Genomic DNA, 14,739 nt, shown 5'->3' on the forward strand with positions numbered 1-14,739 from the left:
GACTTGCCGCAGTTTGTTTTTTAATGTAACGGAAACAAACAAGACATTAAAGTTATAGAACATCAACAAGAGGTCTGTAGTCGCTGGAACCGGAAAAATTGAATAAGAAACATTACGGGTATTGATTATAATAATTATAAGAATCACAAAAATACAATTATAGGTAATTTATAAAAATAATTTCCTTCTTTTACAACCTGAGTATTTAAAGAGATGTATAGGCCTTACTTCACCCAGCCCAGCACTGGTTGTAGCATATCAAATAGTCGGACGGTAACTACCTATGTTTTTGTTACAACGGCTCTGTTGTGATATGAAGTTTTCGCAGAGGTTAACGTTTTATAAATTGCCAGTTCTACTAATACTGCTTGCATATATTCTGACGTGAGGTCGATGGCATGGTTTCGGCATGACAAGTTGATTATGATCTACAATAGCCATTATACATTACTTTTGATATATCTCAAGAATGAGGAAAAAATTTTGGGCTCAAACTCAGATGATCTTCATAGGTAAGCAAATTACACTTGACCTCGTTATATAGATTAAACTCTACTGCTGATTCGTTCGGCAGATTCCCCTGAGATGAATGAGCAAGAAACTCTAGGAGTTGCTCTTTATAAATATACATTTGAATACATTTATCTTTTATAATAATTATTTCAAACATCTTAGATCTAGACTATCTGCAAGAGCTAAACGGGTCACTATAAGTCTCATTTGCCCCACTATTGAGACCACTAGAAAACAGCAACTGCCGTGGATTTTTTGGCTTGTTATGGTTTATTATGGTAGCGTCATAAAAAAAATTACAAGTTAATTTATACATATAAGTAACCAATTTCGATTTAATCTCAAATTCGAATGTGAATTAAAACAATAACCTTGTGGAAAAAAATATTTATTTTTCAATATAAATTATGTATAATAAATAATTATGTATTTATAAATGCGGCTATTTCACCTCCATTACTGTCAGTCTTAAAACCTAAAGCTAAAATTTTATCGGTATGCCCCAAGTACCTTTGATCAAATCCGCTGCTTTTTCGCCTATCATTATTGCCGGAGCATTTGTGTGTGCGGAGACGGTGCGAGGTATTACGCTCGAATCTACGACACGTAGGCGCTGAACACCATGAACGCGTAATTCTGGGTCAACTACGGCGCGAGGGTCTCCGACAGGGCCCATTCTGCAAGTAGCTATCTGATGGTGTAATGTCGCCGTTAGCGTCCTCACAGCGCATTCCCAATATTCGTCTGAATCAAACTGTGTTCCTTGACAAGTAGAGAATTTCGCCGGGTGCACTTTTGCCCCGAGTTTCTTAAAAGGCTCTGTATCGGCAAGTGCTTGTATGTGCCTAATGGAAGCCACAAACGTTGCGACGTCTATTTGGTGTGTTAAATAATTACCAACCATACGTGGGTGATGGAATGGAATGTCGTTCATTAATTCAATGTAACCAACGGATTTTGGGTGAAGTAACACCGGTATGGCGCTCCAAGTGTCAGTATTATCTATTTCTCCAAATGCTTCGTTGAAAAGTTTGTCATCGATTTTCATGCCTCTCCGCACTGCTTTACTGTCACCTGGTCCCCCATCGGACACAATCGATCCGCCAATGGCGATTAGTTCTATGTCCGGTACAGGCTCAGGGTCACCTGATAATGGCGTTTTAATATACCCAATGCCTTCCACAGCACCAGGCGAAGACAAAACACTGTCGCCGTCTCGCAACCAGTCAGAGAAGGCAGGAATAGTTAAACTTCTACTTTCGGTGAAACTAATTCCAGTTTTGTTCAGTGTGAATATCAAGCCTGGGAAGCAGATATGATCGTAAAGAGTTTTGCCGACTGGAAGATCTTGTACTACTGGTATTCCTTTTGAAATTAGATGCTCTTGTGGCCCTACCCCAGATAACATAAGAAGTTGTGGTGAAGCAATAGGTCCTGCTGATAAAATAACCTCTTTTCGTGCTCTTACAGCATGAATCCGTTTATTCATAACGTATTCTACACCGAAGGCAATTTTGGTTTCGGAGTCAATAAGAATTTTTGTAGCCGGTGTCTCCGGCATTATGTGGAGGTTTTTCCTTTTTTTGTGCGTATGCAGGAACACCTTGGCTGCACTTTGACGGCGTCCGCCAGATTGAGTGACTTGTACTTTGCCGAATCCAAGCGTCTCAGGAGCGTTGTAGTCTACAGTAGGGTGTCCAAGTATTCGGCCAGCTTCTAAGAATGCACCAACTAACTTCGTCCTGAAAAAGATATTGCCGGTTTAATTTGTGACATTTTAATTTGAAACATATTACTTATTATTGATTGCTTACTTTTTGGGAACGAATTCAACCGGCATCACTCCATCGCGGCTTCTGTGATAGGTCTTCTCGAATCCTTTCAAATTTGCCTTTTCGGACTTCATGTAATATTTCAGAACTTCATTATAAGACCTGGAAATAACACGTAAAATACTTTTTTAAGTACAGGCGTACGTGTCTGGTATTAATATTGTTTTATTATTACTTCCTATACTAGACTATAATTGGTCTATGTTAATCTGAACTTCGCCCTTGATAGGACACACTTATTCGGCGTTGCGTCAACTGTACGTGTCTAGGAATTTTATTAGATCACTATCAACATGTGCGTTGCTAAATAAATGATTGGAAATCGACGTAGATATTTAAAATCGAAATGAATGGAGACCGAGATAATTTTTTCCAGCAATAGCTACCCAATAACTACAAGTACAGGTTTTGTTTTATATTCATTTTCTCAAACACGCTCGGAAATGTTTGCAATACTTTCAATAAACGAACACGGAAAGTTTGTCACATGCTTGGATCATGCGACTTCTCCCCGACCAAGGCCTGCAAAGTAAGTACGAAAATTCATTACTGTACTCTTCTTTAAACTTTTAAATCTACCTACTAATAATGAACTATGTAAACAGGCAAAAGAAAAACTCATACTGCCAACTGCACAGTGTTCATAATTGCGAGAATTAAAAATATCTACCTGAACCCTCGAGGACGGAAAGACCTGTACCGCTTACTTAAAAAAATAAAAGAAAATGGCGGTAACATTTATACTAAAGTGTTTTGGTATTCTTTTGTTTTTTTGTATTTTGGTCGCGAAAATGAGTGCTAGTGAGAAGAGCGATAACGAAAATACAATAATAGATACACATTGAAACACATCATCAGAAGTTCAGCAGACTACAATTATTTATGTACCTGGAAAAACAATAACATTTTCTTTTAGCAATTGTCCTAAAACGTCAAATATTGCTTTTAATATTAATTAACATTACTTTACTTTTTCTGTTATAGATCTTCCTCTCTTTAGTCTTTTATTATTTCCTCACATTTTTTGAGAAAAATTCATATGCCTCGCAGGGAACGGGGATTGCGGGCCTCGTATTAATACAAGGCTTTGCTGGCGCTCGTCCTTGTAACTCATACTTGTCCAGCAATCCCTTACTTCCCGGCCTCTGCAATAATGTTATATTATTCTTCAAAAATAAAATAAAGTTCTAGTGACAGCCATTAATCGACTCTAATTACACACTCTACGACTTACTCGTTTGTTCGTCTACCGATATGCATGAAATTTCAAACTAGCATAAAAATGCAATTGTACAGGTCGTGACGAAACCCAAATTTCGATATTCGATCTGTGATCCGAAATTATTCACTTGTCGGAACTGACAAATTTAAAGTAAGAGAATAGATACTCTGTCTAATTAATTAATATTTTGTTTTGGAATTTGGATAAATGCCTTAGAGTATTGAATTACCATCCGTAGTTGCCGTCAGCAGCAATTCTGTCCCAATCTTGTGGTCTTCCTCTGGTGTAGATCATGTAATTGATGACGCTTGTACCGCCTACAGCTTTACCACGCGGCCAAAAGCAACGTTGGTTCTGCATACCTACAATTCAATACATTTCTACTTAAATATCACCAAGTATTTGTAATGATTAGTATATAGATATTTAGTAGCAGTAGAGCTTCTTGCGAAAGAGTTCGTCTAGGGAAGTACTGCCACCTTACTTATTTCTGCCGCTAGGAAGTAATGCCACCGTCACTGTGTTCCGGTTTTGAAGTGTAAGGGTGCTGGTGAAATTACAGGCACGTGAAACTTGTCAACTTATGTCTCAGGGTGATGGGCGCAGTGGTATTAACCCTCAGATCTTTGAGATTTAAAGCTATGAGTGGCACTGCAGGTGTTCGGGACAGGCGTGTAGCTTACCATCAGGCGCACGACTTATTCGTCTCGTTGTTTGATATTATGAAAAAAAATTAATACTCCGTGCCAAATTATGAGCATATTGCCTGAGTCAGGTGGGGCAGAATGATTAAAACAACTAGCTAATTACTTTAATATGTCAATAATATAAACATCGTAACCTTGGAGATGTTGTATGTCGATCAAATTAATTAATATTTTATTACGGTCGAGAATTTGATGACCAAAGCTGTGTGCTAATAAATGGCTGTGAACCAGTTTCAAACTCATTTAAGACAAGGAAACTAAATAATTACATCCGAATTTCGGTACCAATTTGATGTAAACAACAACCTTGCCTGTTGGTGTAGTTCCCGAAATGTATGTTAGGCTAATTCTTTTTTTTTTAATAATTTCTTGTAGAAAAGAGTCAATCGACTCGGTGAGCCACATGCCATTTGTCTGCTTGCTGTACACAGCTAGCATATGTATTAGCTAGTACCGTAAAGCTTACACATTTATTTATGGAAAAATGACAACTAACACAAAAAATTACAATTAATATAAATATTTCCAATATTGTGAAAAAATACATAAAAGTATAATTATAATGTACGCGTGTGGATTCATTAGAATACATTATGGCTGTTTATTCACAAACGCAGGAAATTTAGTTTTTGTTACCGTATTAAAACATAATAGATAAACCGTTTAAGCTGATACCATTCATCGGCCCTAATAATATTTCGTGAACTACAGTATCTCTAAAAAAAAAACAGTAAAACTTCTGCAACGTTGAAATGAAACAAGTTAAATTAATAATAATAATAATATAATAATAACGCTCACACTCAACATAGCCCCGCACTAGGGAAACCCTGTGTCGCGGGTGCCATGGACACACACATAGACAACCACAAATTACACCCAAACTCACGAGGGAAATAAATGTAGGCCACACAAATATTTCTCCCGGCCCGGGAATCGAACCTGGGACCTCTGCGTGGCAGTCCGGCATGGTAACCGTTCGGCCACGGAGGCAGTTGCCTATAAATTCAGATCAGATCAGTAGTCAATCAGTCAGAAATTGAAATAAGCCAGCCGTGACTATGGGACCAGTCCTGTAAAGGGCCCGAAACGTTGGTTTGTTTGAAAAAGCAAATATACACTATTCAGATCCGAAAAAGAATTGTTTCATTTCCTATACATTATATTTGTTGAAAATGTGGTGAACGCGAGATGGTACCTACAATTATTGTTTTACCAGATTTGGCATGCAAAATAATGAATAATATCAGTAGACATGTGTAAAGTTGCAAAATGATTCAATCAATAATAAGATCAATGTGAAATAAGTAAATATTTATAATATCAAGTTTTTAGCCTGTATGTCCACGTTTATTTGAGAAATCAATCATTTTGTAACAATTATAAAGTGTATTTCTAAACATATTATTTGGTATTATTATAATGTAGATGGAAGAGCATTTTATAGTTATGTATTTAGATACATATGCCATTCCATTGATTTTTATAGTAAGACAATCTTAGGGTCACTTATATTTCTGCTTTGGACATTTCTTGATTCTTTTAAAATAGGTATAAGTTTTGTTTAACAAACTAAGCCACTTCAAAAATATACATCCACGGCAGCGGTAAAATTCCCAACTATTTAATTAAAGACTCTTAAAATTCACATAGCGAAATACCGGTCGTTGCCCGAACACACCTTTTCTGAGCTATAACATTTTTTTAAATCTACATAGAGTTATCGTGAGCCGGTCAGACAAAGTTTTATATCCATGTAATAAGAGACCATTCCGTTTCATAAGTGTGGTGACTCCCTTATAGGTTTCACATCTAAACAGAGGCGCAACGTATCAAAGATAGGAAGCCAAAACTGAAGATGGTGATGATACATTTCGCAATGGAAAGCGACGATGGTGCATGCATAGTTAAATAATGCCTATTCACTCTCGCCATGAAAAAGCCCAAGTTATAGCGTTCAGGGGATAGATAAGTCTGAAGGTAGAGAATTCCACTCCATAGCCGTTCGCCATGTAAATGTGGAAGCGTAACGCTTCGTGCTAATCCTTGGAATATCCACAACATAAGGGGTGGAATCCCAGCTAAAGTCTAGTCCCCCGATGCTGGACAGGGGAAGGCGGAATTAAATCGTGCAAATCCATTGCACGCTCTACCAAATCCGAGTCACCTATAAGCTTCTCGCCACGCTTTTAAACTGAATCCATGGTGGCCTGCTGGTGTTTAGCAAAACCATCCCATAGGTAGCAGCAGTACTCCATACACGACCGCATTTGATACTGCTGAACCAATGTCCTGAAGACGTTTTAAGTGTAGAGGTAATAAAGTACTAAAATGAATGAACTTACCTGTACAAACTCCAGGTTGTGGTTCCATATAATATTGCCAAGTATAATCTGTAGACTGGAAGTAGGGAGCCAAGGCTGGTATATCAGTCAGCAGCATTTCCGTTCTGCCCGCTTCAAGCAGCAACACTGTGGTGTTACGATCTTCGGAGAGTCGCGATGCTAGAGCACTGCCTGCCGATCCTGCTCCGATTATGACGAAGTCGTATTCTTGTAAAGGTTGTTTTAAACCTAGAAATTTATAAAGGTGTCACTATCCAAAGTAATTCTAAAATGTTGCGGTTTTACTTTGGAGATGCATTATCCAATCGTAATAACTGTTACTTTTAAGAAAAGTAAACATTTCAAATGCGCTCCCGGGCACACAATTCGAGCCACTTTGTGTTTTCACTTTGCATGTTTGATTGATCAAAAACTACTATGCAATTTAGAAACTGGTATACTAAACGTCATTTTCATAAGTCTTAATTTAAACATTTTAATTTGTACAACCGGAGGGAACTTTTTTCTGTGATAATGTTTTTGCATTCTATCCCTTTAAGAACAAAAATGCAAGGTGGCTCGAATTACGTGTCCAAGAGTGTATTCAAAATCATTGTCTTAACTTTACGAGTTAAGACAATGATGCATAAGATTCTTTGAGAATATAAATGAGTACTGTATCCCAAGTACAGTCCTATTTCAAAATATTTCGTTATGTGTAAGGATTGCGTTTGCCCGCAATTTCGTTGTGCCGATTTCTATGTTATCGTATTGTGAGTCAGAAAGTAAAACAATTCTTACATTATGAATGTTATTTTATCCAAATAATTTTCATATATTATTTTATTGTTGTTCGAAAGTGTTATAACTATTACCATAATGCATTTTCATTTTCGCTTTTTGTTATTATCATAAATGTCGACGTACGAGGAAAATTGTAGCATTTATTTATTTATCGAATACGTCGTACACAGTCTCTCAAGTTCTACATTTAGGATTTAAAGTCAACAATGTGCCTCACGCGATTAGAACGTACAAAAGTCCCAGTGTCAAAGTTAATGTGCTTTTGACTGTACAAATCTTTCATAATGTTTTTTTGAAAGTCTAACGTCTTTATCTTTGTTGTGTTAAATTACGTTTAGTGACCCAGATTTTTTTTTATACCTTTTACTTTAATGTACAAGGACTTGAATATCTCGATATACCGTTTTAAACGCCCCTTGCCCGTTATGTTTTATTTATATAAGTTTCCTCTGCGTAACGGTGATCTTTACGGGCCTAAACCGGCTTACGAGTAAAATACTCATGAATAATAAGTAACTTACGGAACCTACGTGATTTTCTGACTTCAAATGTGACGTATTTAAACTAAACGTTCTTATATTGTAATTATTATATGTAGGCAGACTAAAAATGCCCTTTGGATAAAATGTGTAGGGCAAATGTAAACTCAGAGTGTGTATATCGACTCTTGAAACGCAAAATGAGATAAGCGACACTTTGGATCATATTGAGTTATATATACCATTGGAATCCGAAACATTGGCTGATTCCAACGGTATATATATTACTCAAAAGTGTCGCTTTTCCCATTTTGAATTTCAAGAGTCGATATGAAAAGTGCAAATGGGGTATGCTAAATACATATGCTAGTATGTAGTAGTAGGATGAATAGGTTCACCAGCGACTTAGATAACATTTTAAAGTGTGTTCTTTTACACCTTAGTTCTTAGATCTCTACATACACTCAGAGGTGATTATGGATAAGAATATTAAAAAACGGTAATGCAATTTTCTAAAGCTATGACCTGAAATCGGAATACATAGAGTTTATTTACACCCTGCCTATCAAATATTGACTTTTTTACGAATTCAACATTTCTAACGTGCTTGGGAAAAAAAAACAAATTGATGTTAAGTTTTGTATTTATCTAAATATATAATAAAATGTATATTTTATAATATAATTTATCTATATGATATAATGAACATATATCTGTGTAGTGTGGATAATTTCATTTATGGAAGCCAAATTGTTGTTCACAACCTGCCTTAATGGGTTCCATTCTCGTGGACCCCTATTAACGTCTTATGCAACTCCCCTATTGTTTTCGCTGACATGGACCCCTTAGAGGTTGGAGTGTACCCCTGAGGATATATGGTTAAATCTGAATCATTCAGATTCATATAAAAAATATGAAAAGGTAATAGTTATATTTTTAGTTGTAAACATAAACCATTTCTTTTAAATACACTACCGCATACCGTAGTGCGTTATTGTTAGTTAAACATAAAAAAATTTGGAACAAAATTCAATACAGCAATTCCGCTATTTCAAATGGAGGCACTATCCATTCCATGCGATACTTCACGTTAAACACTAAGTGAATATGCTCTGGTTATGACTGACCTACGTACGTTACTTTGCTTTCATAAAGTCATACAAGAGGAGCTCACGAGTCCTTTAACTTTGTTGACAAATCAAGTACACACTTAGTGTGTGTACATTTTACACAATGTAATGTAACAGCTTTACTTTAAAAAAGTATAGGTGTTTTCACCGTTATGCGACTACAGCGTGATTGCGTAAAAAGTTCTATACAAAGAACAATTGATGTAGCTAATTACGTGGTATGTAGGTACATAAATTCTTACATTGATACTTAAAAGTATTATTACACTTTTTTGAACCGTTTCAATACTCGACAACACATAGCGTGCGAACCCTATCAGTCGAAATATGTACAGTATAGATTTTTAGTTTAATTATAATTTACCTGTTTTTTAACCCACGACGCAAAAAGATAGTATTTATAAATTTGAAGACTGCGTCTGTTTGCCTGCGGTATCGTAGCTCCCAAACGTAAGGACTGATTTCAAAGCGTTTTTTTTATTTAAAGGCTAATTTAATCGAGAAGATTCTTGGCTATATTTGATTAACACCTGTTTAGCTGTTTATTTATACTTGTCTGATGGCCTTACAATTTGGTATGTATTATGGAAATCCGATGACATTACAATAAAGCGTGAAACGCGGGTGACAGCGGGTGCGGGTCGGGCGCGTGTCGGGTCGGGAGCACGGCGGGTGTAATTCCGTATGGACTTCTCTTCACGGGTTCTATGATTTTGGTGAAATTACAGGCACATGGGACTTGTCAACTTATGTCTCAGGGTGACGGGCGCAGTGGTAGTGCCCTTCAGATCTTTGCAATTTATAGCTCTAAGTGGCACTGAAACTGTTATGGACAGGCGTGTAGCTTAACATAAGGCGCACGACTTATTAGTCTCGTCACTTGCTGTTATAAAAAAAATATCATGGCTTACTCATTTAAAGCCGAACAAAATAGTATCATTTCCAATATGTAGCAATCGCGAAAACCTAAAAGCTCGATAAAAATTATTAATTTACTATTTACATAACGACGCTTTAAAGGTAAAAGGTGCCAATGGACACTTAGGTTGAGAATGTTATAGTTAATAGGTAAATAGACTGAAATGCTTGCAATACGTAATGTTTGGCCAAGCGCTAAAAACTTAATGTGCATTAAAGCAATAAACATTTCAGTAATCTTTAAACTTTTACGAAAATGTTACAACATAAACACTCATTACGAAACACACGAACAAAATGTGGAGAGAAACAATAGACAAAACACGACGACAAGGGTACAATATGCGGACTTATTGCTAGTTATTTTTTATAAGGCAAATAAAAAAAGATTAGGCGGATCGTGCAATAAATGCTAATAACACTAATATTACATTTCCGTAGGTTATTGTGGGTTGGCCAAAAAAATCCGTGGGGTTTTTGTCACTACTAATTTCAAGCACCAAAAGCTCAGAAATGGTGATCGTAAAGGTGTCGTATTTCATCATGATGATACTAAACCTTTAAAAAACTATTACTGTTAGGTTGTGATGTGTTACCACATCATACGTATCGCCCAACTTACCCTTTCAATTTTTCACTTGTTCCGATCTTTACAAATATCTTTCATTTGATAGACACGGCTTTGATAACGAAGAGACTATCATACGTCACTTAGAGCAGCATTTTATGAGTAAATTATTCTTAATAAAAGGGGAATTCTAAAATTACTCGAAATATGGGAAAAATCTAGATCAACATGGCCAGTACACAACTGATTAAAAGTTTGATATATTTTTAAATGTTTTCCATTTATACTTTGATACTGCACGAACTTTTAGCCAACCCAATCAATATCTATGTTTCTTTTAGTAAATGAGTTATGAACTATATGTACCTATGTGTTAAAAATTGTGGATAATTTTAGAAGGTGCATCACGTGACTTTCAACTAAGTTCGATTTTTCTTTTTCTTATGTGATGTAATTTGTTGTGTGCAAATAAATGTATTTTCTTTTTCTTCATTTTTTTCACAAAATTTACTTTTTAGAAAGGTTCGTCATGTTCGTGCTAAGCGATCTATAGTTTCCGCCTACCACAATGGAATACAAGGGCGTGAAGATTATGTATATTACTTGTAATAGACCTTTTATAAAGTCCCCAAAAAGTCCGTGCATTATCAAAGTACGTATAAATGCCAAACATTAGATTGATTAGAAGACCTTGGCTCAGTAGTGAGACACAACAGGCTTATGATAATAATAAGGTATAACACATTTTCAACCTGAGTGTCACTTAGCCCCTCTATTTACCTTTTACCTGTCGATATGTTTGTCACTAGGGCTTTATATCGATTAGTTAAAAATCTACACCATTCATCATCATGCTCTGGAATATATTGTTGCGTAGTTACCATACTAGTTAATTATTGAAATGTAATGGATACTTGGATTGCAAACAATTTGTTTTTAAGTGCTAACAATCTATTATGCAGCAAACATAATGTATGATCGTACTTACCATCAGGCAAGGGATAGGGATCCCTCAAAAATTCGAAGAAATCACCATTTTTTGACGCATAATGTGCTGACTGGGATTGTACAACCATATCAACAATCGGACTGTGTGGATAAGAAAATAGAAGTTTGCCATTTCGAGTTTCAGCTTTAAACGAGTTAGGAATTTCATTTTCTTCTTGAATGTCCACTGTTTCTACGACAGCCTCGTCTGTATCAGAACTTATACTCCCAATAAATAATATTGATAAAGTGAAGAATAATTTTAAAAACATTTTTTTTAAGAAAAACGCCAGCTCCCAGGCACTAAACGGTCCGTCTTAAGGCTCCTCTTGAATGCACTCGGAACTGGTTGCCTCGACGAGGTTTGAAATAGGTATGCGAACACTAACTGTATGTCTGGTCAGGCATTTTTCTTCCCAACCTGTATCAGACATATTGACGCGGTCAATAAACTGAACTTCCGAAACGTTGCCAACTTATATACAGTTAATCATTGATTATTCATAAAAACCAATTTAGTTAACATAATAGCAAAATTTAAGAACAAGTTTCTGTACTTTCTGCTCGTGTCCTTTATTGAGTTAACATTGCAAGCAACATTCTTTACATTTTTGAATCGCAAGCGTATTAAGTATTACTTACTGGCATTTTAGGTGGATCGTCTTAGTCAGCGTTTACATTTCACCTACTATTTATAATACCAAGGGACTTTAATTTCTGAACTTTAACTCGCAAAAATCTGAGGGTCATTACCACTGCGCTCGTCACCCTGAGACATAAGTTGACATGTCCCGTGTGCCTGTAATTTCACCAGCACCCTTACCCTTCCAAACCGCAACGCAGTTATGTGCACATCGTTGCTTGGCGGCAGAAATAAGTAAGGTGGCATTATTTCCCTGAACTAAGCCTTTCCCAAGGAGCTCTACTACGATTACTAAGTAATTAATAGAATAAATTTGTAAATTATTATGAATAAATTATTTACTACCTCTTTTTTTTAAGTTTTATAATACTTACAGGCAGGACTCGAAATGTGTCTTTTGCCTGAACCATAGAAGAAGGTGGCAGTCGGCATGGTCACAGACATTGGTTCGAGTTTAGTCAGAGCGGAGGAATTTGTCTTTGTACCAATAATAATAACAATAGTGTCAATCATTTCGTTTCTAAGTAGGAAATTATCTATACCACGAGCACCAGAACAACGAAACTAACTCCGGGACTTGACACGGAACACCCAGACCAGGATCAATTAAGTAACGTCAATTTCCCTCATTGGTCCTATTGGGAATCGAACCCAGGACCTCCTCATAGCGTCCACAGTGCTAAACGCTGGCCAAGTTCGTCGTAGTTTGCCTGGTTAGATGATATACCCATTACACCCTGCCTCAGTTTGGTTTTATTTGGTTCTGTTAGTTTGAAGTCACTTGGGCCATACCGAAAAAGTCGATATCGAAAAAGCATCTTTTCTGCTAAATAACTAACTCTAACTAAAAACTAAACTAAACTAAAATTTTAAATAATACCATTTTGAAAGCAAATATTTCCGAGTGCGGTAGAGCGCACCTTAAGTTAAACCTGTCGTATCAAGAAATGTACTTATTGCAAAATTGTATCCGTTAGCAAATTTGATTTATAAATGTATAAATTTTATTTATTTTGCGACAGCCTTTTACTTAACTGTACGTTGATTTAGATTATCTTTAAGTGCACGTGGTGGTGGAAATTTATTTTATACATAAAGCCATTAGGCCTCTTTGTGGTTTATTTATATCGCTCAATAAAAAATAAAAAACTACCGTTTCAAATTCAATCATCTAACATGTACTTGTTTAAGAAATAATGTTCATAGTCGTTGTTGTCGTAGTTTAGATTATCTACGTTTCCGTGGCTAGCTCCTTTATAGCTCTCGTACTGTTGGTTCCAAGTGGCTTTGATCATATCGGCAGCTTTTTCGCCTATCATAACGGCCGGTGCGTGAGTATGAGCGCAAGTTGTCCGTGGAATGATGCTCGAATCCACTATGCGTAGACGTTGTATGCCATGCACGCGCAGTTCAGGATCGACGACCGCGCGCGGGTCGCCTTTCGGCCCCATACGACAAGTAGCTATCTGATGATGCAGTGTGGCAGTCAGAGTACGCACAGCACATTCCCAGTATGCATCAGAGTCAAATTTTAATTTACGACACGTTGGATAGCGAGCTCGGTGTATCCGAGCACCTAATCTTTGAAATGGTTCAGTTTCTGCTAAAGCTTGTACATATCGAATTCCTTCGATAAATGTTCTCACATCTCTCGGATCTGTTAGGTAGTTACCGTACATGCGAGGATAACCGAATGGGTTAGTATCTCGTAGTTCTAGGTATCCAACAGACTTTGGATGGAGTAACATCAAAAATGCGCTCCAAGTATCTGTGTTATCGATAGATCCATAAGCGGCATCGAAAACAGCGTCGGATATCATCATTCCTCTTCTCACAGCTTTGCTTGCACCAGGTCCTCCATCTGATACTAAAGAACCACCAATACTGAGGAGTTCAATATCCGGTACTCGTTCTGGCTCATCTGAACTTGGGGTTTTAATATATCCTAGCCCTTCAGCGCCCCCTGCAGCTGCTCCAGGGCCATCACCAAATTGTATCCATTGTAACCAATTGTTTAATGTTGTTTCCCTAGATTCTAAGAGAGCAACACCAGTGACGTTTAGCGTAAATATTAGTCCTGGAAACGATATGTGGTCGTAAAGAGTACGACCTACAGGCAAATTTTGGAAGACAGGAATACCAAGGCTTCTAAGATGTTCTTGAGGTCCTACTCCTGACAACATGAGCAACTGCGGCGACGCGATTGGCCCTGCAGATAATATGACTTCTCTCCGAGCCATTACGATTTGTCTCATACGATTCCGCACATATTCGACTCCGTTAGCAGTTTTTGTGTCATTGTCGATTAGTACTTTTGTAGCTCTTGTGTCTATCAGAATGTGTAAATTCGGTCTTTTTTTATTGAAGTGCAGAAAAGCTTTCGCAGCACTGACTCTTCGGCCCATTGTTGTTGTCAATTGCAAGTACCCGAATCCAAGCCTCTCTGGTGTATTATAGTCTAATGTTGGATGTCCAAGTGTTCTTCCAGCTTCTAGAAATGCGCCGACGAGAGGTGTCCTGTGAAATAATGACAAAATTGTTAATTCTTGATTAACTTATTTCACTAGAAGATCTGAAATCATATGTAAGAAGGAAACGTACTTATAGTTGAT

The 14,739-nt window shown here is 36.9% G+C and overlaps 2 protein-coding genes across 2 annotated transcripts in view; both read right to left on the minus strand.

The window, feature by feature from the left end:
* Positions 1 to 955: 955 nt before the first annotated feature.
* On the minus strand, positions 956 to 11,804 carry LOC113225952 (glucose dehydrogenase [FAD, quinone]-like). Its single transcript, XM_026458438.1, has 5 exons — positions 11,486 to 11,804; positions 6,620 to 6,847; positions 3,797 to 3,929; positions 2,328 to 2,447; positions 956 to 2,255 (listed from the first exon to the last, which is right to left on the minus strand). Exons 1-5 carry the CDS (start codon positions 11,754 to 11,756, stop codon positions 995 to 997), a joined length of 2,013 nt encoding a protein of 670 aa, XP_026314223.1. The 5' UTR covers positions 11,757 to 11,804; the 3' UTR covers positions 956 to 994.
* Positions 11,805 to 13,210: 1,406 nt separating this feature from the next.
* The window catches only part of LOC113225896 (glucose dehydrogenase [FAD, quinone]-like), a 2,178-nt gene continuing 649 nt past the window's right edge, over positions 13,211 to 14,739 (minus strand). Inside the window, exon 2 of the mRNA XM_026458363.1 lies at positions 13,211 to 14,644. Within this exon, the coding sequence (XP_026314148.1) occupies positions 13,291 to 14,644 (1,354 nt within the window). The 3' untranslated portion in view covers positions 13,211 to 13,290. The remainder of the gene's footprint in view (positions 14,645 to 14,739) is intronic.

This window comes from Hyposmocoma kahamanoa, unplaced genomic scaffold (assembly GCF_003589595.1).
Source record: "Hyposmocoma kahamanoa isolate Upper Pololo Valley unplaced genomic scaffold, ASM358959v1 180, whole genome shotgun sequence".
NCBI lineage: Eukaryota > Metazoa > Arthropoda > Insecta > Lepidoptera > Cosmopterigidae > Hyposmocoma > Hyposmocoma kahamanoa.